This window comes from Aythya marila, assembly GCF_965140915.1.
Source record: "Aythya marila genome assembly, chromosome: 2".
NCBI lineage: Eukaryota > Metazoa > Chordata > Aves > Anseriformes > Anatidae > Aythya > Aythya marila.
The window spans coordinates 45,320,546-45,348,136 of record NC_139043.1 but is presented as its reverse complement, the minus strand read 5'-3'; the positions used below and the strand labels follow the sequence as shown (position 1 = coordinate 45,348,136).

The following is a 27,591-nucleotide window of genomic DNA, read 5'->3' as shown; positions in this document are numbered from 1 at the left end:
TATAAAGTACTAATCCAGATTTTCATTATGCGGTTTGAATGGAACTGATTATATCTTTTTATCCTTTTGAATTTATTTTTTTTCTAGCATTGACTAACATTTCTTCAGGACTTAGTAGATACATCTGTCCCCTACTTTTTTATTGTTATTATTTCTTTTTTTTTTCTTCTTCTTTTGTTAAATCAAAGTGAAATGCATTGTTTTATAATATACCTAGGGAACCTGTGCTCTGTGACTTGGGCAGCAGTGCTATGAGAGATATTTTGTGGTATGGTCAGAAGTTTTCTAGTGGTTCCGGGGTCTATTGTCGTAAATGTTATGCTGCAGTTGAATTTCTGTGGGTGGAAGATGATATGGTAAACCTAGTAGACTGCTCATATGGAAATACTGAGGGCTGTCTCACAGAAAACAAAGAATGCAAATCTAGGACTAGTTAACTTAGGTGTTTTGAGCATCCCTGCCACGACCCTGAAGGCTCTCTATGAACAGGGCATGTTCCTGTTGGAATTATCTTTGTCAGTGCGTGATGTATGCTCAGCAAATACCTCAGTAAGGAAAAGATCTTCACACAGTTGAGTGATGTTTTGTCCTTTTTTTTTTTTTTCTGGGTGGGAGAGAGGTAAGGAGAAAAATCATTCTCACCTTTTAAGGAAGGGACATAAAAGTGGATTAGACTTCCAAATCTTCCTGTTGGTCAAAAGAGTCTCATCAGGAGGCATTTGTTATGTGAGAAAAACCAAGCTGTTTGCAAACTGCTGTGGTGCTGTATCTTTGTCACTTAGAAAATATCAGTGAGCATGCTTAAAATGTACACAGAATTACTGCCCACATTAAAAGTGAAAAAGCACGCAATTTGGAAATGTTCTCTCTTTGTTAAACTAGAACATATACCAAAGAAAGTGTAACCATTTTGCATTTCTCTTCATGATGGGCATTTACTATTGTGCAGGCTTTCAGCAAATCTCTCAGGTCAGTGCAAAGAGTCTCAGGTGTGTGCTTCTACTGGAGCAATCTTTTTTGGTTGGAAGTGGGACTTTTTTTTTTAAATGGCTTTGTGCAGGTACAGAGGAACTTCATGGACAAGAAGGTGTGAAGAAAAGACTGCATTTATATATGTATTCCAGCCAACTGGAATACAAATTACTTGAGTAAATGAGGCCACAAAGCCTCATTTTGTTTTCTATTACACTTCTGTTGAATTTTTAATCTCCTGTTCATTCTGCTGAAAGAGAACTGAGAAGTTCTGTCATGTGATACTTTCATTTAGACAGTACTAAGCACTATATCTTGCCTTTTTCATTGTCTTTTTGTCAACCATTTCTCTTTACCAGTCCTGTTTACTTTTAGCACAACACCAAGTGCACATGACCAGCTGGATTTCAAAGGCACAGATAACCAAAGTGTGGAATCTCTGTAAGAATGCACTTGCTATTGATTTGTGTATATGTATACATACATATTGCACAGAGGTTTGCAGAGAATTCGTGGTTAGGTTGATGCGTTTGTGCCCTTTATATGCATATGTGTACACAGTATAGAAAAAAAAAGAAAGAAAAAGCAGGTCATTTATTTTTTGCACACTAGGAGAATGTAACAGGGAGTGGTGAAAAGCACCTTCTGAATTATTTTATATCCCCATCTCTCTCCCCCTCCTCTCCCAAGCCTTGAATTCCCGTACTATGAATATACTGTTCATAAGCTGAATGTTTCCTTGCATTAGATTATATAGAGTTTTTTTCTTTCATTGTCTATTCATGTCTGTATTTGGCTGGCATTGTGCCTTTTCACAGCTAGTTTGCCCGCAGCGGATGCCATATGATGGTGGATTGAACCACCTGTGTGCACGGCAAGCGTCGCTGTTACAACATATGTTTGCTCTTCACCCCCAACGAAACAATTTCAAGGCAATGTAATGTCAGTATGAACACAGGTCGGATTTGTGTAGACAGCGTTTTGCCAGAGCAGCTATACCACCAAACTGCTCCTAGGGGGTACAGCCAGCTCTGCCCCTTGGCTGGCAAAGCCTGCAAACAATTTCAAGAAAATTTGGAAGTATCTTCAGCAAAGCTGAGACTAAGTGTGTTTGGTCTTAGATAACCTCATGAACACATCATACATGTGATATGTACAGAGTCCCCTGTGAACCAGCTCACACAGGTAGAAATGAAAGGCCATAGCTGCAAGTGTGGGATGTATTTGAACCTAGGCCAGGAACTTCTTTGCCTGCCAGACCCTCTTCTCATTAATGGAAACATGCGGCTTATCCTGACAATAAAGTGTTCACCCTCATAGGAAGAAACCTGTCTTGGTGACTATGCTGAAGCCCTTTGAGTAAGAGGCTGTGTTCTTTTGTAAATGTGGTGACATTTGGAGCTTTTGTACAGCAAACGGAAGCTCCATAGGAAGCCCTCGGCTGAATGAGTTCTTCCTAGAGAGCAGTAAATGAGGTTAAATCAATTTCCTTCTGCAACAGGAGAGAGGAAGGAAGGAGAGGGAGAAACATTTCTCCCCTTAGCTTTCAGAGAAGTGTAGCTTTATTTACAAAGCTTTTTGTTATATTTCATGTTTTAGTTTATCTCGGTTGTTCACATCTCCAAAACCAGGAAATGTTTTGTCTTAGGCACAAAATCCTGTTGAAATATGTAGTGACAACTATTACACTGGCTTATCAAGAATCTAAATATCAAGAATCTTTCTTTTGCAATAAGCCCCTGCTAATGTTACAGAAAATCAGTAATCAGTATGTAGAAGTTTGTTAAAACACTGATATTTAATATCTCTTGTAGCTGTCAGATATGTGAGATATTTCTGACAGCTGGTGGAAACATTGTGGGAGTGAGGTAGTACCTTTGTTAGATTGAAAGAGTGATGTAAAAATGCCTCTTTCCTCATCTCCCTGCCACCCTGACTTTGATACCTTGAAGCAAGAAAAGCTTATAGGTATTTTGTTACCTTGCTCTCCGTGGCATTCAGATGTGACTAGGTGGGAGGAGAGGAGCAATTGCTTGAAAAAAATAAAAAATAGGTGATTTTGAACCCCTAGAGGAAGATTGGCTTTGATTCCCTCTGTGTTATGGTTGTCTAGTCTGAAGTATACATCTGCATATAATTTTGAAAATTCCTGGATGTCTTTCAAGGTGAGATGGTAACGCACTTGAATGATAAAGAGCATGATCTGGAGCTCTGTTGGCATCTCAAATACATTTTTGACTGAAATGCAAGTGGATGGAGGGCTGATAACCTGCACTGTGTAAGGGCACGGCAGTGAGGTTTATCTCTGTATTAAAGAATGTAGATCTGGATAGAGATATTAAAGATGGAAAAAACTCTATTAACATGGTCTGGTTCAGAGATACCAAAAACCTCCTCCTCTGATTGAAGCGTTCAAGTCCTTTGCAAATATGACTAAGAGTACCTATTTCTAAAAGCATCTATATATACTATGGCTATAAATGTGTGTATATATATTAAAGAAGAGTAAAAAAAAATAAAACACCTCTCATTTGTCATTTGAAAAATACAGGCTAGAAAATATCAGTCACTTTCAGTAGCTCCATAGTTCTGGGTTACACTGAGGCTATCCTAATTTTTCTCAAAACATCCTGCTATTCCATATTCTGTTATTTTAAAGCTTTATGGGAGATTCTTTATTTTTATTATTATTATTATTATTGTCAGGCTAAGAGGTGGAGATTTTCCCTTAAAGTGATGAGCATTTTGTTGCCTGTGTAGTATTACATTAAGCAGAATTTCCTCCTTGTTTACCAGGAACAGTCCAATAGAAGAAGCTCTTATAGTAATTGTATTTAGAGCCAGGAGGAAGGTAAAGTAAGGACAGATTTCCTCAGGGTTGCTCTTTAGTTTTAATAACTCTCATTTATTATTTCACAGTGTACTTGCATATGTCTTAAGTTAACTGTGGGCAAAAGTCTCCACTTGCTAAAAGGGATGCTGCTGCCGGAAAGGAATCAGAAGCTCATAGTAGCTTCACCACACATTTCCTGAGCTTTAGCGTTTTCGGGAGTATTCTATAACCTTAAAGCAATTAGAGCTTTTGCTTGAGTTACTTCTCCTGAAGCTAAACACCCCATTTAAGGCTGGTGTTGTCACTGAATACCCATGATGTTTATGGTGTTCACATCCAGATTTAGGTCCATTTCTTCCCCTAACTGATGATATGCATCAGAATAAATTTGTAGTAAATTACTCCTGCAGAGAGATTTTTTATCGTCTTCTTTGAAGATTAACGAGGGCAAGGAGAGATATTTTGTAATTTGTTGATGTGAACTTTATAATTCTATACTTGATGTGTTCATGATGTGTTTCTTCTCCCCTTACAACCTTGAAACAAGGTATTACTCTTAAAGCAGAAAAGAGAATCTAAAGTGACCACAAGGTTGAACAGGCAAGTCCTTGTGTTTGTAAAGCCAACGTAGAGACAGCCATTTAAAACAGAAAACAAACCAAATCGTCTTGTTTTTAATGCAAGTGGGCGGTACATTCACCACGAGTTCTTTAGGACAATCATCACAGTAATCATTTGCTCTGGAGCACGTTACTAAGCAGTTTGTTGTTTTCTTTAGTATCTTAAAATGTCACCCTTTCCCCTCCCGTAATTCCCTCATAATATGTGAGCAGCAACTGAAGTATGTGTGCATCCAGGCAATAGGATGCTCCAAACATGAAGAAAAAAATGGGAAGAAAATATCAATGTTTGGATGCAATGTTGGTAAACAGTGTGCATAATTAGCAAGTGTTTTATTGGATGGCTAATGCCACTTCTGTTAGCAGTTGTTCAGGAGAACAGATTTCAGAGCAGATTCTATATGTGTGAAAATCTAAAGACATATGGACATAGAAACATATTTAGTTTGGATTTCCAGCAGCTCTTCTGTTGCTGCTGACTCCTCTCCATTGTTTTTCGGTGTGACAAGTAAAGCCTGTGGTGGAAGTGTGTTCACTGTAAGGTCTGCAGCTTAGAGGGATGGGGTGTACAGCCTTCCTCCCGAATGTTATTCTGCATCCTGCTGTCTCTGGGCTGTCTAAGACCTGTAGAGCAGTCAAGGTTTGATGGGACATGCTTGGATTCTGTCTTCCTTTTTCCAAAGCGAAGGTGGGCTACCACAGCCTTGTACTACTGACAGATCCTACAAAAAAAAATGACCAATTTTTGACCAAAGGTCTCCCTAGCTCAGCTGCTTGTCTCTTACAAGGGCCAGTGATGGTTGCATGGAGAAAGGTACAGGAAAAAGGGCAAATACCAACTAATGCTTATTTTTATATAGCTTCTCAGCATTTGTCTGTCAGAGGCTTAAGGTACCTCCTTGACAAGAGCTGGTTTATCCAGCTTGGAGCACCCGTAGAGAAGCCAGGTCTTTGTGGCCTCCATCACAGGCTGCCTGAGAATCTGCTTCTCTGTTTCTCATGAAACTCCTCCATGAAACGCATGCGGTTGGGTTTTAGGGAAGCAGGTGGGGATAGTAGTGTGTGCACACAGTTTGGAAATGATGTGAACTGAAAATGTGTTAAGTTGTAAATAGAGGTGTTGACGATACGGTTGGCAATAACAGATGTACTTGACAGAAGGTGTGGGTAGTTGTTTAGTGCTCGGGAGGAGAGCGTTCAGCCTCCCTGCTCTTCAGGAGTTTTATGAAACACTGTCAAATCCAGTTTGAAAAGCACCTTTATTCTTTAAGCAAGCAAGTCTGTATTTGCTGGAGAACACACGCTAGACTGGACACACTGAATTCTGTTGAGATGTAAATCTGCTGTGAACAGGTGAGCACTGTATGAACCTGATGGCTTTTTTTTTTTTCTTCTGTTTGTCACAGGATGCACATAAAGCCAGGTCCAACAAGTCTTTTCTTGTAAGTGATCAGTGCAGTGTCACCGACTCAGAGATATCATCTTGCTTGTTTATTGGCCACTTCTCCTAGCGCTGCTGAGAGCCTCCTAACCATATGCACACTCCTGCACATGCTGTTTAAATTTTCCATATGCCACCTGACAGGCCTCCCATGTCACTTTATACCACCTTGAAGTAACTCCCACGTCTTGCAACGAAATGTGTCATGTGGGAATATTTTGCCCTTCAAAATATCTCACAAAGACTTCAAATAGGCTCGTAAGATGAGCAGTGGATTTTCAGAAAGATTTGGAATTTCAGATTGCTACTACAGTAGACAGCAAATAGTCTGCCACCATCATAAGCCAGCAGTACATTCTCGTCTTTTTGCCCCCTTCAGATCTTCTGGCAGCTTTCTTCCGTGCTATATTTGTGGTATCATTATCTCCATAGGTAACTGAAGAAGCAAAAAGACTCTTAAAAGAAACGACATGGTATCTAACATGGGAACATTATTAGTTTCTCATTTTCCTTGTTGTTTACTATAGGGAGTACATTTATGCAGGTACCATCAGTAGTCCCTTTCCTCAAAATCTCAAGCTTCTGGATGATTTACCATAACAATCCCCTATGTGACATCTATCCACAGAAACTGGAATTTAAGCGCAGTTTCAACTTAAATTTGGAATTCTGGAGTGGACTGACCCTCTGCAGTTTTCCCTGGTGCATACATCATCCAAGCATTACTGGCAAAGTTTAGTTTTTAACCCAGGATTTTGGTTTTTAACCCAGGAACATCTCAGCAATTGAGTAGCATGACCAAAAAAAATAAAAAATAATCCAGAAACTTCTGGAAATGTTGTTGTTTTTTTTTTTTTTCTTTTCTTCTTGTGATTTGTTTTATAGCTGACGAAAACTACAAAGTATATGTTCATTTGCAGCTTTTTACATAAGTTACCTTCTAAAAAGAACTTGACCCAGTCCTTCTAAATTCTTTTTCTGAGACTAGCTGTTTACATTGCTGTGTCACGTTGTGAAAAGATTGGTGATATATTAAGAGTTTGGGTGTACAGTATGATGGGTTTATCTTGCAGGGGTAAAAAATCCAAGATAATGCTCTGAACAGCTTGTAATTACTTGGATATTTTTTTTAACCTTTGCCTTATAGTAATTCCATGCCACACTAAAGTAAGAAATTGCTTTTAAATTACAAGTGTCCCCTGCAGAAGACAAAGGAATAGAATCACTGCCCCCTGAGGTTTCATGATTGAGAGAGTTGATTAAAGGTATTCTGCATCATGCTATTTCTGTGGAGGGTGTTTTTAGAATACAGGTAAGATTTTTATTTTTCTTTAAAGATACATATTACAAAATCCAGTTACCTCTATGTGGAGTAGGTGCTGATGTTGAAAACCATGACTTTCTGTTGCACAGGAAATCTGTGGTGGTTTATCTGTGTGGATTTTTCTCTTGTATAACTGAGTATGTTTACAACAGTCCTTTAAAGAGATGTCACAAAAAGCAGGCTCACTACCACTTCGGATGCCCAGGTCTTCTTGAGTTTTCCTGCCTCACTGATAGTGGTTGGATTGCTGAACCCAGGGTTTGTGCACTCTGCCTCACTACGGTAGTTTTGCCTCTAGATGATACGTGCTTGAAAATAAGCAAGAGCAAAGCTTTTGTATCAGACTGAATAATATTGAACATTTAGGAAAATATTTGTGCTGTTGTGTGCAGCATTACTAACTGAAGGCACAATTATGACTGTTGCAAGCAAAGCTTCATTTAAACTCTTGAGATAATTTTAGGTCTTTGTCACTTCAGAAAGGTTCTTAAAATTTCACCTAGCAATGACTAATTAAAACAGGACCTGTGTGCAATTTAAACAGCAATATTGTAATTCTTAGCAAATATGACTTTTAAGAGTTACACTGGTACATAATGAAAGTATTATGAAGTGCTCCAGTTCACAAAACACTTTGGTGCTTCATTACCTTTTTGCAGTCTGGTCATCCATTAAAACTGGGGAGACTTATCCTGCACTTACGTGAAAGGAGGTGCATAAATGCTTTACTGACTCGGGGTTAAACTTGCAGTGCTGCCTACTGTTCTGTGAGAACTTAGTATCTGATGAGTCTTGCAAAATCTGGAAGATTTGAAATATGTACACCAAATAAAATAATTTCCCTGCAATAAATAGAGCAGTACATAAAAAGCAATAAGAGAATGGGGAGAAAGGAGGGAGAAAACAACAAATCTATTCTAGTAGTATTTGTATAAACACCGAGAAGTTGAGCAATGACTGAAGAACAGCTCTCTTGCGTTGTGGATTTGCATGGGTTCTGAATATTGATACATCAGGCTTGGATTTACTGGCAGGGAAGCAGCATTAAACAGCTTTAGGCTGCATTATCGCTGATACACGCTTCCCCATCAGCTGAGATGGGTGCAGCTGCACAGATATCCTTCTGAAATCTCCCCATATCTCTGCCTGTGGTGAAATAGTCTGCTGCTAAATTAGATTATAGGAACATCCCCACCATATCTAAGAAGAGCTAGTTCTTGCCTTGAACAGACTATGATTAGAAAGAAAATACAGACTGAAGTGAAACGATGGGGAGAAAATGAAGAAGCAGGTTGCTTGGATTTATCAATCATGTGTCTTGTTTTATAATTTTTGATTCAGGTTTTTTTTTTTTTTTTTTTTTTCCAGAAACCAAAAGTACACACCTATACTCTTTCTGTAAAGTTGTGGGTCCTCTCTACCTGATTAATTAGCTCAATTTCCTTCATGAGGATCATAGTTCATTATTCTCAATGGGGTCACGGCTGAAACGTTTTCTTCTGAGCTGTCCTCTGTGTTGTGGCATACCTGCCCCTTAAAAATGTTTTGTCAGCAGCCTGTACACATCTTCACGTATTACATCAACACTTCGATTTCTCGGCAATATCTTTATGCTGTTAATGGAGTGAAACAGCTTTTTCTAATGGTGAGCTGGATTAGCAGAAGATTGCCCCTCCCAACACCAAAACTGATTCTGAAATTGAGATAAGTGATTTGCATTCCAAAGGGTTCATTAACCACCAAACTGCTATGGATTAGATCACTAAGGGCATCCTGGTGGTTGCATGCAATTTCCAGCAAATTTGTTGGTAGCGAGCATTAAGTCCATTTGAATTATAATGGAGAGTCCCTAATACATAAACATTTATTAGCAGGGCTCAGCATCTGTAATGACTGCTAGCTCTGTGTTTTATTTTTCACTGATGGTTTTGTGATAGTCCTACGTATATTGTTGGCCACATCGCCGAGTGAGATGCAGTTTATTGGCAGTTTATGCCAAATTGAAACCCCAGATACCACAATCTAAAAGAATGAAATCCAGGATTTATTCCCTACATGTGACCCAACCAATCACCTCATTACAGAAGGGATTATGGAAGTCGACCAGGCCAACTTCACACATTTGAGGCCATCATATCAACTGTTTCAGCTTGTAAGATCATTAGAAAAGATTAAGAAAAATAAGTGTTGCCTTCCTTTTCATTGTTTGCTGACATCCAGTTTTCAATTTATTAGATAATTCTCCATATGTTTTCTTTCTCTCTTTTTACTTTTCCCTAAAAACATGAAGAAAATAACTTTAAGAGAAGTGGTATTTTGTCGTTTGGGATCCTCATGAGAGGTGCCAAAACTCACTTGCTTGCAGCAAAATCAAGAGGATTGGTGACACTGGAAAGAATGGAAAAGATTATTGCAATTAAATTTGTCATGCATTTACTAATTCCCTGACCTACCTTCCTCCCATTGTCTCTCAGCAGTATCCCAGCAGAAATTTGTGCAACTCCCAGGATAAATTCCGTGCAACCCTCTTTGCTTGTGTTTCCTCTCTGCTCCCACACCTTGGAGGTGCCGAATGCTCTTGCAAAAAACCTCCAAGCTGGGTTGTGGCTGTTCTGCCACTCACTGGTTTGGATGTGACCTTCAAAAGTGCTGAACACTTGCAATCCTCCCTGGAATCAATTGGAGCCCTGGGAGCTCTGCAGCCCTAAAAATCAGACTGCACATAACTCAGTGAATGGGCCCTGAATCAAAGATGCCTGAAATAAAAGGCCATTGTTGAATGTATTTAGTCCTGAGAGATTTGATTTGTACAAATGCAGCAAGCGATGTTAGAGACAAAATAAAACTTTCAAACTGGGAGAGATGTGAAACCATCCTTTAGTACCTATAAAATAAAGGCTAAGGTAGAAAATTGAAGTAGACAAATAGAAGAAGGGTAAAGACCAGGCGTCTCAATCTCAGTGAATAATTAATTGATTGTACTGTTTTCTTCGCATTTTTCAACATGACTGGATAAAAAAGGCATTCTCCTTGAGCTGCTTTCTTCTGATGAAATGAAAGGGTTGCCCTATCAAAAACAGGAGAGCAGAAATTTATTAGAAAGGGTAGCTCTTAATGCAAAACAAATTGGCCTTCTGGAGATGCAGATTGTTTGAAGATGAGTTGCATCTCTGTTGTATCTCAATATTGACATATGCTTTATCATGGTTGTTATCAGCTTCACCTGGTTCTCTCTATTTGAAGCTGAAGAGAGCAGTGGGTGTCTGTGACAATTTTTCTTTCATACCGCTGCCTTTTTATTCTTCCAGAATGGTAATAAGATAGCAGGATGAACAACGTTTCACTCCGGATTGTATCGTGGGAGCTTCATCTTTCTGCTGTCACTTTTCCCTAGCCTTTATTCCTCCCCAGCCATGCTAGCTAATCACCTGTCTTCTCCTCATTTCACGGTATGCCACTCTGCTAGACCATTAATGCAGTTGCTTCAGCCTAGCAGCATGTGGATGCTGTACTTGTATCTCAGTATGCAAGGAGAGTCGGCTCAACAACCTCAGCTGAAGTGCCATGTTGGAGTAAGTTGTTCGGTGTGGTATGTTGAAGTGTTTTTCAGGGCTGGCAGCTGGAGCTCCAAGCACACAACAGATTGAGAGGTAAGGGATTACAGACAGGACTTCTCGCACAAATGCAGCAAGCTACCAGTGCCCCATCAGGGACAGAATCAGTATTCGGGGCTCTGACACTGAGACCTAAGCACAGACAATACTCTTAGGATATACGCAAGCTCCTGTGTTCCACTGTGTGGTTCAGCCAAGATTACTTTCATATTTGATCACTACAGGGAGAGATTTATTTATTTATTACTTTGTCAGTCTTTGGAAAGTGCTAAAGGTTCTGCTACACTGGACCTGAGAGTACATAATGCCAGTCTTAGTTAGATAGATGGCAGCCTGGTGGAGCAAGAGCACATCTCAGTGAAGATGCGTAAGTGTATTGCTGTAACTCTCTTCTAAATGGGAAGAGAATGCAAGAATGTGTTTCCTCTTCTGCCTTAAACCTTCAAAACAGTAACAATTTTCTTTAGTCATCCAGGTCTAAAGATAAACTTTCACCCAGCATTATTTAGAGTTCTCATTTTCACTTCAAAAATGCCATGATGCACAGAGAAGATATTGAAAAGAAGGCTTGTCAATGGGAATTTTAGAAGGGATATGTTGAGAGCAGGTATTGAAATTGTTTTTGGATGGAAGCATTGGGTATGTTTTCTGATGTTGTATTGGGTATGTTATCAGTAGAAAAACGGTATGACTAAAATACATTAGCATATTACTATGCAGAAGGGCCAGTTTAGAAAACATCTGTTTTATGCAAAAACCTTGAATGCATTTCACAATGCAGTTACATAATAGCAGTGCTTCTGATTTCCATTGTTTTCCATTTCCATTGTTTAGCAAGACATGAAAATGCATATTAGAGTTTTGTTGACTTCAAAATCACTGGCATCATGCAAAGACCTCAGATACACCATGAGAGAGCTGAAATCCATTTAGAGCTTTGTTTTGCTTGTTGCAGGTTTAGTTTCCCTGAAAGGTGAAGCATGGAGAACCTTACTGCCAAATGTATTATTTCTTTGTGATTCGAGTACAGCAGCCTCTTGGGACAATAAAATATTTGTTCATATTTAGTTGCATTTGACTTTTTTTTTTTTTTAAGTGGACTAAATGCAGGACATTTTAGCCAAAATGTCTCTCAGTGATGTGTTCCATCCCAGAGGCAGCTCGCAGCATTTCATCAGTGTTGGCAAAATTACTTTTCCCCACCCTATGCATAAAGGCAAGGTGGCCCATGAATTACTTAGTGATTAATTAAAGAAGCTCCATCACCCTGGTCCCCTGAGGCAGGTGGCATTGCAGCCAGGGGAAGGGGAAGTGTGAGAGCTGTGGACAACCTTGGGATTTCCTTTTACAGGATTGTGTGCTCTGTATGCTATTAGCTCTTTGGCAGTAAGTTAAGACCATATAGTGCCGGGGCTGAACTGTCTCATTGTGGAATATACAGATCCGGCATCAGGAAATGGCTCTTCTTTGAAGTCGTCAGTGATCTTTTACGTACCCTTTGTACTTGGTGTGTAAATCCCCAACTCCCTTTCCCTTATTGTGTGCAGTAATGTAAGGGGATAAAGAAAGAAATTGGAAGGTATAATTTCACCTTGATTGAATATACCTTGTCTTAGGTTCATCTCTTCGTGCTATTAGACCTGTATTTTCTTAAGCTTACCACCTAAATAAGAAAGGAAAGCCTTGAAGTGAGTTTTCTTTGAGCCATGGAATTATTACCACCTTTTCAGACTGAGTTAGTAAGTAAAGGTTTAATTAGCTTGTTGCTGGTCCAGGGCCTGATTTGCCTCTGTATGGCACATCTGAAGCCTGCTATAAAGCAGGATGAAATAATAGCTCTGACTGACAGGATCTGAAGGACAATGAGATTAGTTAGGAAATAAAGGGAGAGCCTGCAGAGATGGGAAATTGTTTAATTATAATGACTTGGTAGTAAAATGAAGTTTGGGGAAAAAAAAAAAATTGAGGAAGCACTGTAAAAACTGAATAATGTTAGAATCTTCTCTCTTGAATGAAAAATAATGAAAATACCCTCTGGAATGGAATGATGTATTTAATTAATTGATATAATTAGGGTGCTCTTGCAAATGCAGGCATAAGTGCTGAATTGTTTTTCTTCCTTTTACAGACAATGAATTTTTGAAGACATTCAGTTATTTTCCTAAGAAATGACATAATTGTGTGTTGCCTTGTATCTGGTAAGACACCTGATAAAGCAGAAAATCAGCTGCTGAAGAATCACAGACAAAGAAAACCTCCCTTCTGAGCTCAAAGCTCTGCTGTGCACAAAGGGAACTTCCTAATTTTTCTGTCCTTATCATCTCAAATAACATGGTGCTAAAACTTTTGAGGGACTTGGAGGATTTAGGCTCCCAACTGCCTTGCAAATTCCAACTCTAGAGTAATATAGTTATTAGCATAATATTGAATATGGGGTATTTATAACTTATACCAATAAACATGTATTTACAATATACAGAGTATTATAGCAGGAAATATGAGTGGATACTTGCACTGCTTTTACTTAATGGTAGTACCTACAACACTAACACTTGTCATTTATGATAAAATCCTGTGTTCAGTAGTTAAAAAGTCAAAGCATAGCATACCTGCTGTTGCCGACAAGCATACAAAGGCTGGATTTGGTGTGCTCTGCTCATTTATGCCTTCTTCACAACTATGTATATACCAAATAATTTTATAAATCCATCTCTGAATATAAAAGGGATTGACGTGTATATGTGCTGTGTCTGTCTGGTGTATGTGAGCATGTCAGGCATATTGTTTGAGAGCAACTGAAAGACACAATGCTTTCCAAGAGGGCCAGCAGCCATTAGAGCAAGCAGCTACTTGCTGCTCAAAGTGGTTGTGTGAGCAAGTCAGATTAAGTAAAAAATGGTTCCTGTATGTAATAGGTCCCTGACTGCAGTCATTTTCAAGGAAGGGAAAATTGTGGTCATCTCAGGTTAAGCTTGTATATCTGCGGGTAGCATCGGGCTTGATTACAAGATTTGTTTTGTTGTGTTTTGTATTTTTTTAGAAATCTCTTTGAAATAGATATTCCTAAATAAATACAGGAACCAGCACTCACTGAGATCGTTCAAGACTAGTGCAAACCCAGCAGACCCTGAGTTGGGAATCTGATAGGATGCTCTCTGCAAAACTGTTACATAGTTCAGCTACACTTGCTCACAGTTTCTCATCGGTTTGTTGTGTGCTATTACATGCTAGAATATGGGTGTAATTGGGCTGAAAAACAAATAATGCCACATTCTATTACCCTGTTTTTTTTTTTTTGTTTGTTTGTTTGTTTTTTTTGTTTTGTTTTGTTTTGTTTTTTTTTATGTGTGATAGCTCACAGAAAGGATTCCACTAATGTTCCTAGGTAACAGATCAGGCCTTTGGGCTGCTATAATTTCAGCAAATGGCAACCCCCTTGACAAGTTTTTTGTTTTTTAAGATGTGTGTGTAAAATAAAAGAAAGAATCAGAGGTGCTTATCATGGACAGGAGTCACAAGAAATCTGTTATTTTTCTTGGCAGCCACCCTAGCACACGGCCTAAGTTCCCCAGTTTTGTGGGAAGACAGGAGTCAAGTTTAATTGACCTTTTAAATGGTTACTTTTGGTATGGGAATTCAGGAAAGCTTGATAAAGCAGTGTGTATCTTTAGTAGTAGTGCATTGCCTTCCTGCTGCTAATACCTCAATGATATAATTGATTTAGCAGTTGAATTGCAACATTAAAAGTTAATAAATCTTTAATTATGAGCACTTCATTAGCAAATGAATTTCTTAAACTAACAACTTGACTAGGCCTGTATCAATTGACATAATTCATTAACCCATATGAGAATCCATATTAGTTATGCTTAACTTACCTGAGCGTATGAGGCAGGAGATCTTTCTCAGTATAAATAAATTACCAAATCACTATTTATAGTCAGTTAATTAAAGAGCAAATTACTGAAGCAGTGTAGATTTCCTACTTGGTATAATGTAGTCCCACTGATACTCAGTGAGCAAAGGATCTTCCCTTTGCTTTATTCTTCCCTGTCCTCAGTTACCTACAGTTTCACGAGAAATGCTATGATGCCAGATTTCTCTCCTTCAGGCCAATTTTGGGCAGTCACATGCTCTTCTAAAGGCCTCTTTGCAGGCTTAATTGCTGCTCAACAGCAGCAAGCATCTGCATTTCTTTATGAAAGTGCTGGCACTGCAACACAGTTGTCCAAATTCTAGTAAATCTCTTTCCCTCCAAGACAGCAAGTGAAGAAGAAACATGTATTTAATTGCTGTGGAAACCATTTGACCAGGGTGCAAGTACCTAAAGGTGGGAATAGTGTAGATTAATTCTGGAACTCAGTTTTGGAATAATGAAAGGTGGAATTAGCAAATAAATACTTCGCATGTATATTGGAGCATGCTTAAATTAATTTCTTTGTAGCCCAACGCTGCAGCAGAGTCTAGTTGTGTTCCACTATTCTGGCAATGAAATGAGGACTCCCTAGCAATGGTATTTGGAAAAAAAAAAAAAAAAAAAAGAAAGAAAAAGAGAAAGAGACTTCCAGATACCTGGCAGATTTTAAATCATATTCTCTGAGCCAATCTTGTTGTAGCATTTTTTGTTGCTGTCATTCAGGCCAGGACCTGCGTTGCATTGTGAATTGAAAAAAAAAAATAAAATCAAAATTTACTTTGAAACTAAAGAACTTAAAACTTAGCTGATCAGGAAACATTAAAATACCACCTCTATGGGGAAAAGCAGTTAAGTAATGCATACATTCCTTGATAAAAAGCTGTCCCTTCTTGCACGAAAATAACCAACAAAACTTTGTATCTCCCTACCAGCAGACTGAAAATGAGCAATCAGATAACAATGAAATTGAAGCTGTCAGTGAAGACCTGTATTCCCTGGGCTCACTTTCTAAGTGAGGGGAAACTGTGTGGAGAATATATGGCTGAAAACGAGCTTTCAAATGGCTGCATAATGCACTGACTTTCAGCCCCCTGTCAGGCACCGCACTGCCTGCTAGCATGCTATGGCTAATGGAAAGTGAAGCTAGATGGTATGATATATAAATATTTTTGTTGCCTCTTTGAAGAACCAGTCTTGTCCTCTACAAAAAGTCCGTGTCCGTAGGGACATGCGAATTGAAAGAAGATTGAATTGAAACACTAGACCTAAAAAGAAGGTTGGGTAATAATAAATGGCAATTTTCACAGCATTTTAACATCCGGGCTGTATGTGGAATATAATGTAAAGGAAGATTTAGCATCCAGGCTTCAGGGCTCAGCTTTGAGGTAGCATCCTAGAGCTTTGGATGAAAAACTTACTTTATGCCAATGAAATTGCATTTGAGTGGGTCTCAGCACCTTATCCCATGAATCGATGCGGGTCATTACCCACTCAAGTTGATGTTTGCCAAGTGCTTGTTACATACGCAGGGAGCACAGCACGTGGATATCTCCTGCCACCAGGACATCTCTGTGAGGTCCTTCTGCAGTGCTTGTGGTTGAGTTGGGATGTGTTGGCTACCTCAGAAGCAGCACTCTTTATTTCCAGAGTTTGGATAGCTGTCCATGTTACATGATTGTTACGGCTTTGAAGGCCTTACCAGAGTGAGATAAATGACAGAGTAAGATAAAGGGTTTTGATGTGAGTAATTCCATTTACTGTCTGAACCCTCTAGCAGGAGTAGCATAATCATTGCTTGTTTCAATTTAATGACCCTGCAAGAGCTAAACTGTTACAGGCGAGAATACAGCTCTCTTACTGCTGCCAGCTCCAAGAGCTTCAGTCCATGGCCATGGTCACATTGGAAGGAATGGTCTTCAGAATATTGTCTCCTGCAGCTGCTGGCTTTGTGCAAAGGCAGCCTCAGGGAGATGGCTGGACACCCCTACAGGGATGGGAGAGCCTGTGCCAGCAGGAGAGAGGAGGCACTGGCGCTGGGAGCCCAAGGCTCAGAGGTGCCACTCGTTCCCTGTTACAGAAGTACTGTCTGGCCTAGCTTCTGCTCCTGCTGCATCTCTCTGGTCTGACATTCTGCAAGCAGTAGACTTTGTCCAGGTGACAGAAAGGTTTGGTTTTGATAGAGATTTATATTTAAATCATAGAATCAATGACATCTATATATTTATATCTCTGTCAAGACTGTGCACTGACATAAGCAAACTGGAAGCATTATAAATATGGTTTCAGTGGATGAAAACTCAAGCAGACCAGCTGGAGTCTCCATGGAGCTCCTCAATGTTTTTTTAAACTTTGACTTTAAGTCATATGCATCCATTTAAGATGGATGTTAATACAGAAAGGTAGCTCCTGAGCTGTAGTAATTTGCTGTATTTGGCAGACAGCATTAAAACCAGAGGGACAGTGGTAATTCACATTTAACAGAAGTCTGCCCAAAACACTTCTGGAGTGGGAAGAAATGATTTCAGAGATAGACAGGGAGGGTCCTTTGGGCAGCTTTGGGAAAATCACCTGTTACTGATACTATGATCACAGCAGAGGGTCCTATATGAAAATGTCCCCACAGCACATGAAGAGCATTAAAGTTCTGGTATAGCATTTATGCTAAGCAGTAGCTCTCTTTGGGGAGTGCCAGTTTCATCTCAACAGACCGATATTACACTACAAATTATTTAATGTACCTCAAATTAAGTAAAATAACAATCATTGTAAAAGTCAAGGCTTTAAAGCAACTAGTTGGGAAATGTAAGCCTAAATTTTTGTATCTCCATGAGGGTATTTTGTTATCTCTGGCTCACAGCTTGTAGCTAATCATGAGGACAATTCATGGTGTAAGCAGTCATACTTGGTGAAAGCGCTTGCACAAACCCCTTACTTAAGCATGAAGCCTTACCAGGGCAATGGTAACAGGGTCTGAAAGACCAGAGATGCCTGAGCACCTGGGGGAAGCCACTCCTGGAGGCTTCAGCTTCTGCCTTGGCTCAAGGAAGGACGAAATCCTTATGCTGTTTTACAGGAAATTCACAGTCTCTTGAAGAAGTTGCCCAAGTCTTTTCTGAATACCTGAAGTGACATTCTCTCTTCAGATTTGTTCTTCTGATCTCTATCAGGGCTCAGGATATTACACATAAAAATTCAGAATTACAGGTGTTCCCGTGTTAAATGCAACAAAATGTAAAAAGTCTTCTGGAAAAGCCAGTTATTACTATCTTGCTGAGTTATCACAGTCCTTTCAGTGTTCTGTCCACTTAATCATTGTTCATTGGAAAGACCTTAATTTACACCGAGTTAATGATATACTCTAAAGAGATACCATGCTTTTCAGGTTCACTGAAATGTTCTTTAACTGGCTCTTCAAAACTGGCTGGAATATTCACAGTGCAGCAGCTAATGCAAGAAGTATTGTCCTTTGTAACCCAAGGTCAAGAGACAGAAAAAGCTTCATGTTTTACAGATTTTACATACTGAAAACGTTCTGCAATTAGGCTCAGAGAAGCTGCTGCATTTAAGTTTGTCCTCAGGTAAAAGTTCAGAGCTGGAATTCTTTGCTCTTCCATGTTTTTTGCCAAATCCTAATTCACAGGGTGCAAATGAAAATTATGCAACACATAAAAACAGAACAAAGAGAGAAACCACACAGAAAAACTAATAGCCTAGTGGTTAAGGTGATCACCTGTGAAAGAAGGAACAGAAGTTAGCACTTCTGGTCTGAATCAAATATAGCAGAGACCTTGGTCTGAATCTCTGATGTCAAGGAGAAGGAGATGAGTTTTCAAAATTACTGGGCCAAAGGTTCACCAAAACTACGTGGCTAGCAAACAAAGGCTTCAAAATTTTTGTTTAAACCAAGTTCACGCTCCAATGAAACTTTCACTGGAAAAGTGAAAGGTGGTTACCAACTAATCATCTACATACTTATTGGTACACCGCAATTATGACTCATCCCTGCGTTAACCACATGTGCTTTGCATAGTTGATTACTGTGTGTATATGTTAGATACTTTTCATTTTAGTCCTAGGACAAATTAGCCTTCTACTCCTTTTGTCTTACAAGGCATTTTATCTTTTTAATATTTTAAGTGTTTTTAATATTTTAAACACTTTAACATTTTAATATTTTTCTTAAAATCAATACGATGTTAATTAACTTTAATGATAACATTAATATTTAATATTTGTATGTGGTGTTAAAAATACTTTTTATTATTATTATTATTATTGCTTGGAAGGGTAATTTTTAAATATTGATGGTAGGAAATAGTGGGTCACAATCTACCCAGATTGTATCAGTCTAATCCAACTGAAGCTGTTGAAGAACTATGGCAGAACAGGAATCCCAGGACTGACAAATGCAGATGGAGTCCAATCAACAATGTTATCACGAAAGCAATCAACGATCCAGGGGGATTACATGAAAGTCTCCCAATGTAGCAACAATTTTAATTAGTTGGCTTTCACTGCGCTCCATACGGTGACTAAAAATCATTGCTGTGGCCCAGACTTGGGATTTGTGACATTAGGATGAAAAGACTTTGGCATCCTTTAACTCCCTAAACTAAAATTAGGTATGTACAGTCTTCAGGAGGTGTGAATTTCATGAATGTATTAGGTGAGTGCTAGCTTTTTATCCCTTATATCAGATTTTCTGAAGAACAACGAGACCATTGTACTTTCCAGTCTTCATGCAACCTAGAAAGCTCAGACATACCGAGGAGACCAATGATAATTCCTAGAAAGTGGGCTTTTGTAGCCTACACAGAGATCTCTTTTATTCCAGAAAATTGGAGATTCCCTTGGCTGAAGGGCTCCCAACCAGTTTAGGTCCTGCTTTTTTCATACTGGGTAGCATCACTCCCATCCCTCTTGAAATTATCTCTGCGTTCAGCTCTTGAATAACATTAACTGGTTGTTAGCACTGCATATTCCCCATTGTTTTACAGGTTTTATAGACTTCAGAGTTTGAGGTTGCTCAGCTGAGATTCTGAAATCTATACTGGCTTGTAGTCTTCCAGGGATCAGTATAGATCCTCTAGTGCAATATTGCATGCCTTTTAGGCTATTGTAGTTATTATTTTGTTTCTGGGTGGATGAGAAAAAATGTATGCAAGCAGTTGTAAACAATGACATTTTTCTTTTCAAAGCTATGATTTTATAAAGCAAACTCCATCCAGGAATTTCTCGAAGAATTTGTACATAATATACATTATTAATTATCTCAGTTTCCTGGTTAAGAACAATAAAAAGTAACCGAGAAAGATAAGGAATTAAGCAGAGGGCAGTTATTGGTTGTGAACAAAGAAATGGGCTTCCTAAACAAAGAACTTTCCAAATAAGAAACAATGCTGCTTCTCTGCTGTCATCTCAGGGACTGGAGCCCCTTGAGGCCTGGGCTGTTCCTATGTCTTAATTTTTCCAGTGCTTGCCAGCAGGCCTTCCTGGTGATGACTGGGAGGTTTATAAGCTATCTGGTATTTATAGCACATAAATAAAATAAAATACTTGCAGATAATTTCCAGACCATTCATGTTAAATGCTTCTCTTTCAGCCAATCTGTTGCCAAAAGCATTTTGCCAATGTTGTCAGGATTTTCCTTAGCTTTGAGCTCAATCACCTAAAAAGAGTTAAAGGTCTGCTGGTTTCTTTTCACTGTTTTCAAACATCAATTAAATTGAAAACAAGGGCTATAAATTATAGTGACCTTTGGGATGACTTTTTGTTTGTGGAATAGAGATGTGATGGTGCGAAAGTGATGTTAATAATAATAAAAAATATTAATAACATCCTCAGGAGCTGCCAAGCAAAGTGTAAATTGCTTTCTGCTTGATATCAAATTTTCATGTAAGGTACTGTATCATGGAAATTTTCAGTCTTCTTAAAATTCAGATGACCTAAAAATAATGCTAGCCCTTCACCTCTGTACATTTTGTCATCTCAGCTGACAAATGTGATTTTTCAGGATTTAATCAGCATTTTATAATGGCTTCTACTGAAAATACAGCCTCTTGTTTTTCCCTTGTTGGTCTATAAAATGTGTGGGGAATGGTAAATTTATTTTTCTGGTATAAGAGCTTGCTGAAATAACAGCCACAAAGAGTGTGCTTTGGCTAAACAGCTGAACCCACACTCTAGTGGAATTTACATGTTTATGGCTTTTCGACTATGTTGTTTTTTGTTTGTTTTTTTTTTTTTTTTAAATTAAGAAAAAACACCAAAGGAAACACAGGACATGAATAAATTTTAAGATCGTGGTTCTGTAGACCAAAGATTTTTGTTAGCTCATTAGGCTGCCATATCATTACCGGCTATAGCATTCCCATGCTTTTTCATGAGCGATCAAAATTTCACAGTCTTCTTTTGATGAGAATAGGATGAATTCTGCACAGCCCATTGACTCTTGGCTGCTCAAAGTTGATCCCTCAAAGATATCAAGTAACAGCTACCTAAAATTTGGGGGAGGTTGTCCTAGTTACATGTTTGCAAGAAATAGCTGGTATCTATTTGTTCTCCACTCTATCTGCCCAGGATGAGTGAGTCTTCCACAGAGCTGACCTGTGCTAAATGCTCACGCAGAGCCTTGAGGCAGAGAGCTTCAGGTCCTAGATAACTCTCCATTTCCCTGGTTCCCAATGGCACAGTAGGAAAGCTGTGTTCATGGTCATTTTTAAGCCTTACATACCAGGTGAACTTCACCAGAGTGAACTTCTGTCTGATCCTTGTTCATCCTTGTGTATATAATAGCTTATACTTCATCTGATTTTGATAGAAAAAGAAAAAAAAAAAAAAAATCCCCTCAGGCTGACTTTTTCTCCTTTACTTCCGTTTTCAACTGAAGATAGAAAATGGAGAGGAGATCCTCAGCCTGTGCTTTAACCACGGCACTGCTTCCATCAGTGAAATTATAGCAAGGATGAAGATTTTTTTCCTCATTGAAGTTACCAAGTTGAACACAGTTTTACAGAGCTCCCTGCTTTTCTGTAGCTCACAGAGGAAAAGTTACAAACAGCATGAGAAGCCTGAAATTTATTATTTGTTCATCCGTCCTTTGAGTTTTCTTTAATCTGATGTTGTCTGACTGCAAAGGCAATTTTGTAGTTCTTTAGCTGTGATTGCGGGTAGATGGGAAACCAGGCAAACACTTCTGTCCATCCACAGCAAATAATACTGAGAGAAAGCTTTCAGATGTAGTTTCCAGCTTCCTCTGGATTTGATGGGAGGATTCAGAAGGCACAAAGCAAAGCCTGGTGAGGTAAATAAGATTAACCTGAAGAAACAGAGGAGAAATAGTAAGAAGGTTAGGGATGCCTGTTTGATTCTGTTGGCTGCAGTGCCTGCAATAACCTAATCAAACCTCCAAAGTTTGGGGTGGGAAAAGGTCTTCTGGTCCTAGAAGTCCTTTTCAATATTTTAGTTCGTTCTACTGAGATGGAGCTTTATGCTGTGGGGGCCTACTTTGGTGTTTGTATGTCATTCACAGTTCCCTAAGGGGAAGCTCACAGGGTGGCTGCATCCAGATGGGTCTGCCAAGTAATCCTAGCTAGTCAGCAGGGTGCCGCCTTCTGTGGAGTGACAAGGGCCTAAAGAGATGAAGAGGGAAAGCAGCATGAGTCCATCCTGGGAGGGGAAGATGCAAGTCCTTTTTTCTGTATAAATTGTCCTTGAAGGGAATGTGCTGCTGAAGCCGTACCACGAAGCAGATGTTCAGATCCTGGTGGCAGCTGAAGCACTGCTCTTTTTAAGGTCAGTTTTAGCTGATGACACAGCTCAAAGGTGCATGTGGCTGTCCATTCTTTCTTCTGAAAAATCATCCTGCTTTAATGAATGGGAGAAATTCCCTGTTCCAGCAAAGTCCAGAAATAGCAGATGGCTCAAACGTCAGGTGTCAACAAATCCGAAAGCTGTGGGCTTGACCCTTGCCTGTGTCCTGAGAAATCCACCTGCCCTCAGGGTTAGGTTGCCCTAGAGTTCGGTGTTTTCTGTAACAGGAGAAAAAGTTTAAGTGCTGCTTGTTTGTAGCATCCTATTGTTGGACTTAAAAGCTCTCTTTAACAAAAGTAATGGAAATTTAATATGGTTGATGGTGTTCATCGTTCTGTTTTGGCATGCAGGCGATGTCTTGTCAGCTGCTGGTTGATGTCTTGTCAGCTGGACTTGTGCTCAGGGTTAGCATATCTCTCTGAAGCGTATCTCCAGATTTCACTTTAAGTGAATTTACTGAGTTTCTGTGCTCACCCTTTGCTTCTCCAGCATGAATCATACCGGCTGGCTGCTGGTGCTCAGCCCTGCAGCACAGTAGTCAAAGCGAGGGAATGGAGCCGGACTTCTTGTGCTAAGGACTGTGTTAGACTTTCTAGGCAAAGCAGAGAGTAACTGAAATACTGCTGACAAAGCAGACTGGGAACAGGGCAGACTAATAGGGCTTAATGCTATTGTACGCTGCTTGCTGCTGAGAGGAGCATGAAGAGTTTTCTATCATTGTGGAGCTGTTGGCATTGCTTCTTTCGATATAGATTTTTCTCACGTAATCCAGCGATCTGACATGCTGGCTTGATGTATCATCTCAATAATGTGGGAAGACTGGGGAAACTCAGTGGAATGGTTTTATTTCAGTACAGTGTCTGTCAAGGGAAGGCTGTCAGTCAGTTACAGGCTGGAAGAAGCAAGCAGTGTCCTACTGCTGTGCGAGACTGAAATTCTTAATGTCACTGTGTCCAGACCCGTGCCTCCATTTTCAGGCACTTCACTCCATTGAGCAGTCACAGATTTAAACTGTGCTGAGCATAAGTAAGTATAAATCTGCATTTCACAGTGGAGTTTCCTCATATCACAGCAGCAGCGTGCCAGAGATGAGGAGAAACAATGACAGAAAAACTTCAGTCACTGCCTGAGGAGAGCTACCATACCAGTTAAACAATTTAAATGATTTGGTTGCCATTAAATTAGCATTTTATAGGCCTACAAGGAATGAATTTAGGGGATTACAGTGGTTATACAGAAAAGTTTAAAACAGATCATTTAAATGTTTTAAATATGTGATCTCTTGCTTCAGTGTTTCATGAAATGACTGAATGGATCAAATCCCTTTCTACTTAGAAGAGATCTCAGGACATCCCATTCAACTGACTGGACACCTGAAGTAGTGAATATTTCATGTTGTATCAGTTAGAGAGAATTCAAGCCACTTTAATACCAAGTAGAGATCAAAAATTTTTTGAAATAGTCCTAGCACCTGAAGTAAGGTATCTAAAATCCTTTCCCACTTACATTATTCTTATTATGCTTTGCATCGTTGTTATCAGAACCATCGTTTTTGCCTAGTCTAAGCAAAGAGATTAAGAATTGAGCTTGTAAGTGTGGCTGCTGTCCTTTATGTGATGGTTTTGTCATAGTCAGAGCACATTGACATAGCTGTGTGAGGAGACAGCACTGGTAGCACTGGTTTGCATCCGTTTGATGACTGGTAGCACCTGTTTGATGATTAACTAAAGGATTTCAGCGGTTAGAGCTGTCAATCTGACACCTTTCATGAGCACTAAAATAAATCTCTGCTACCAGGAACTGATGATTTTTTTTTCCCACTTTTGATTTACTTGACTCTTTGTGTCCTTGCCGATAACTACTAGCAAGGCTAATGTGTTATAAACTCTGGAAAGTGAAGCAAGTGGCTGTCATTTTTTGCACAACAGATGTTCCTGATCAGGAATCAGACAAAGGATCTCATCACTCTTCCTCTGAGCAATTTAATTTGTCTGTTCCATGGCACACGAACCACCTCCTGTCTTGTGACTGATGTGCCCAAGTCCTCCTTCATTTTAGGATCAGTTCTTTTAATCTTACAGAATTATCAGGGTTTTGTTTTTGTTTTGTACCAAAGCAAAGAGACTGAGAAAAAGGAAATTGCTTCATTGCTTTCGCTGTCACCAGTAATGCATCATAATGAAAAGTAGCAAAGCCCTACTTCAAAAATAGGAAACCCAAGAACTGCATTTTAAGAGAACTGGAAAACACTCAGTGAACACTTTTTTTTTAGGAAATAAAAATGTAGATTCATTGGTGTTTCTTAAGCAGTTGTAAGGCTTGGAGGTAGCAGTAAGAAGCATATAATCAGTCAGATTCTTGTAATGCTACTTGGCAAGGTGGAAAAATTGATATATTTTTATGAAAAGTTGTTTGCTATCTATCCAGTTCTCTACTCCTTAGTCATGTAAGGTGTCCAAAATGAGTAATTTCTTGGGGTTTTGCTTGCTTTTTCACTTAGTTTGATAAAACTGCATCACTCTGCTGCTCTTCTGTAGTGATGGATTGGTACTGCTGGAGATGTAAATTCTGTAGTTATTCTATAGTTAATTTCACAGTTATTATCCCTAGATAATCACAGAGCAAGTTATCCCATACCACTCTGCCACTGTTGTTTGCAATGACAATTTAGGGGAAACTCAGACCATATTTTTCCTAGAGGGAGAGGAAATTTCTCATTGTCTCCCATGATCTCTCTGCTAAATCTAAGCACAGAAATATTGCTGTGACCGGGAGGCTCTTTATGTATATATGCTGAGTTAAAAATTGCTTAGCATTAGGGAAGAAGCTAAAGGTTGTTATTACCTGTGTTAAGTAAAATTAATGGCATCTAAAGATATGAATATATGCTCCAAAGTGATTAAATTATAACCAGGTAGAGAAGATTTGGCCATCCAATGATAGACTAGCAGACTATATGTGGCAAGTCATCTCCAAGCCAAGGTGAGGTATGCTGGCTTTAGGTGTCTTAGTTGTGCTAAAAACATGTCTTGGATCAATTATTGTGATTAAACTGAAAGGGGATAACTTGCTGAGGCATGATAACTTTATCATATCACTTTTTGCTCACAGACTTCTCGTTTGTTTTTAAATGGTTCTAATAAGAAAATAAGACCAACTTGGTGAGGTAACAAGTCTTGTAGGGATTTAGTTCAAACTTACATGCATCCTTATAGCATTTATAAGATTTTTCTCTTTTTTTTCCTGAGTGGTTGAATTCATCCTTAGTGTGGTTCTGTTGATCACAATTGAGTTGTTTTATAGATGGTTTTACATAAATATTTACAGAGCCAGCACAAGACAGTTCCTTTGCTTGTGCTCAGCAACTGGCTCTACCTTCTGTCTGATCTCATATACCCAGCTGGGGCAGTCATTGTTCACCCTGCTAACGAGGCTGTACGCTGTGCCCTGTGTTCCTACCAAGCCCTTCCAAAGATGTGCTAGAAGGGAGAGGCAAGGGAAGCTGGCCTTGCCTTGTACACACGGCCAGCCCTACATGGAAAAGGCAGCTGTGGGTGCCCATACAAATGGTAGTGCCTGTGGTCACAGTCACAGCTGTCAATCCTGATAACTGAACAAAACTGTGTTTGAAGGACTCTTTATAATCCATCACTGCTAGAACGAGAAGCCACTCATACGACCTCTTTTCCATTTGGCAGGTTGACAGGACAGAAGTGATTCGAACCTGTATAAATCCCGTCTTTTCCAAGCTGTTCACAGTGGACTTCTATTTTGAAGAGGTGCAGCGGTTGAGGTTTGAAGTCCACGACATTAGCAGCAATCACAATGGGCTGAAGGAGGCAGATTTTCTTGGTGGCATGGAGTGCACTCTTGGACAAGTAGGTATCACTGCTGTTTTTTTCTCTTGTCGCTAATCTTTTCAATGTATATGAAGTATATCATTTGGTTAAAAGACTGATGGGTGAGATTTGTCATTCATGACAAAATTCTTAATCAGTGCTTTGAACAGGATAATTAAGAATTTCTGCTGGTTTGATTTACTGCTGTGTAGTGGAGCTTCAAGTCAGCCAGTTCTGTAGGAAACAGCACGAGCAATTGGCCTTGCACAGTAAAAGCACAAGCTCATTATGTCAGTGCTAATAGATAGGCTGATTTGGGAAGCAACTTGTGGTTCCCAGTGTTACATGGGATTTAAAGCAAGTTCCAAGTCCAAGGTTTGTTTACAAATACACTTTATTCACATAGAGTAGTGCCTGGTGAAGTGGCAAATAGAGAGATAGAGTTGGATTCATTTCCCTGACTCTCAGTCATCCTAAAGTTAGATGTCTAGACTAAGTTACTCTTCTGATTTCCATCTTCAGTTCAATGGAGAGAAACAGTTCCAGCGGTTGATTCATTCCACCTGAGGCACCCATCATAGGTTAGGATAAATTGCCTTCATGAGATACCTGTCTTTCTCCATTGCTTACCAAGAGAGTCTAGACATCTCGTTTAGGGTTCATTCCTAACTTTTTTGGTGACTAAATTTAAGGGTGATATAGATGGTGATCCACAGGATCAGTATCTAGAGGTTGTTGGAGCCAGGGCTGCAGCAAATTCTTATATTGCTGACTGATAGCATGCTACAGCATCCCAGGAATCACAGAGTTTATTTCTACCTGGCAGGCTTTTTGTTGTGTAGGGCCTTATAACACAGGTCTCCATTCTGTCCATAATAGTAATGCTGAGGCAGGTGGTCTCAGTTTCATTAAGCTGAGTGTAAGCCGGGTTTCCAGTCTGTGGTCTGGTGTAGATTGGGTGGTGAGATCAAGCAGTGCTTTTGCTTAGATTATTTTTTGCAGTGTTTCTACATAAACTTCTACACAGTGTTACTCGCAATGGAAGATGCTGCAAAGATTTGTTTCTTACTTCTCACCTTCTGCTGTTCCTTCAGCACCCACTGCACATTAATCCTTTTGTTTCTCTTATTGCTGTTATTTAAGAATGGTCAAAGCCATTTGGATCAAACAAGCTGAAAGAGAAGTCTATTCAGTGAGAGAATTAATAAGAAATGTATTTA

The 27,591-nt window shown here is 39.3% G+C and overlaps 1 protein-coding gene across 1 annotated transcript in view; it reads left to right on the top strand.

The window, feature by feature from the left end:
- The window catches only part of CPNE4 (copine 4), a 178,802-nt gene that overhangs the window by 43,040 nt on the left and 108,171 nt on the right, over window positions 1-27,591 (top strand). The window contains exon 2 of the mRNA XM_082754794.1: window positions 26,231-26,410. Within this exon, the coding sequence (XP_082610920.1) occupies window positions 26,231-26,410 (180 nt within the window). The remainder of the gene's footprint in view (window positions 1-26,230; window positions 26,411-27,591) is intronic.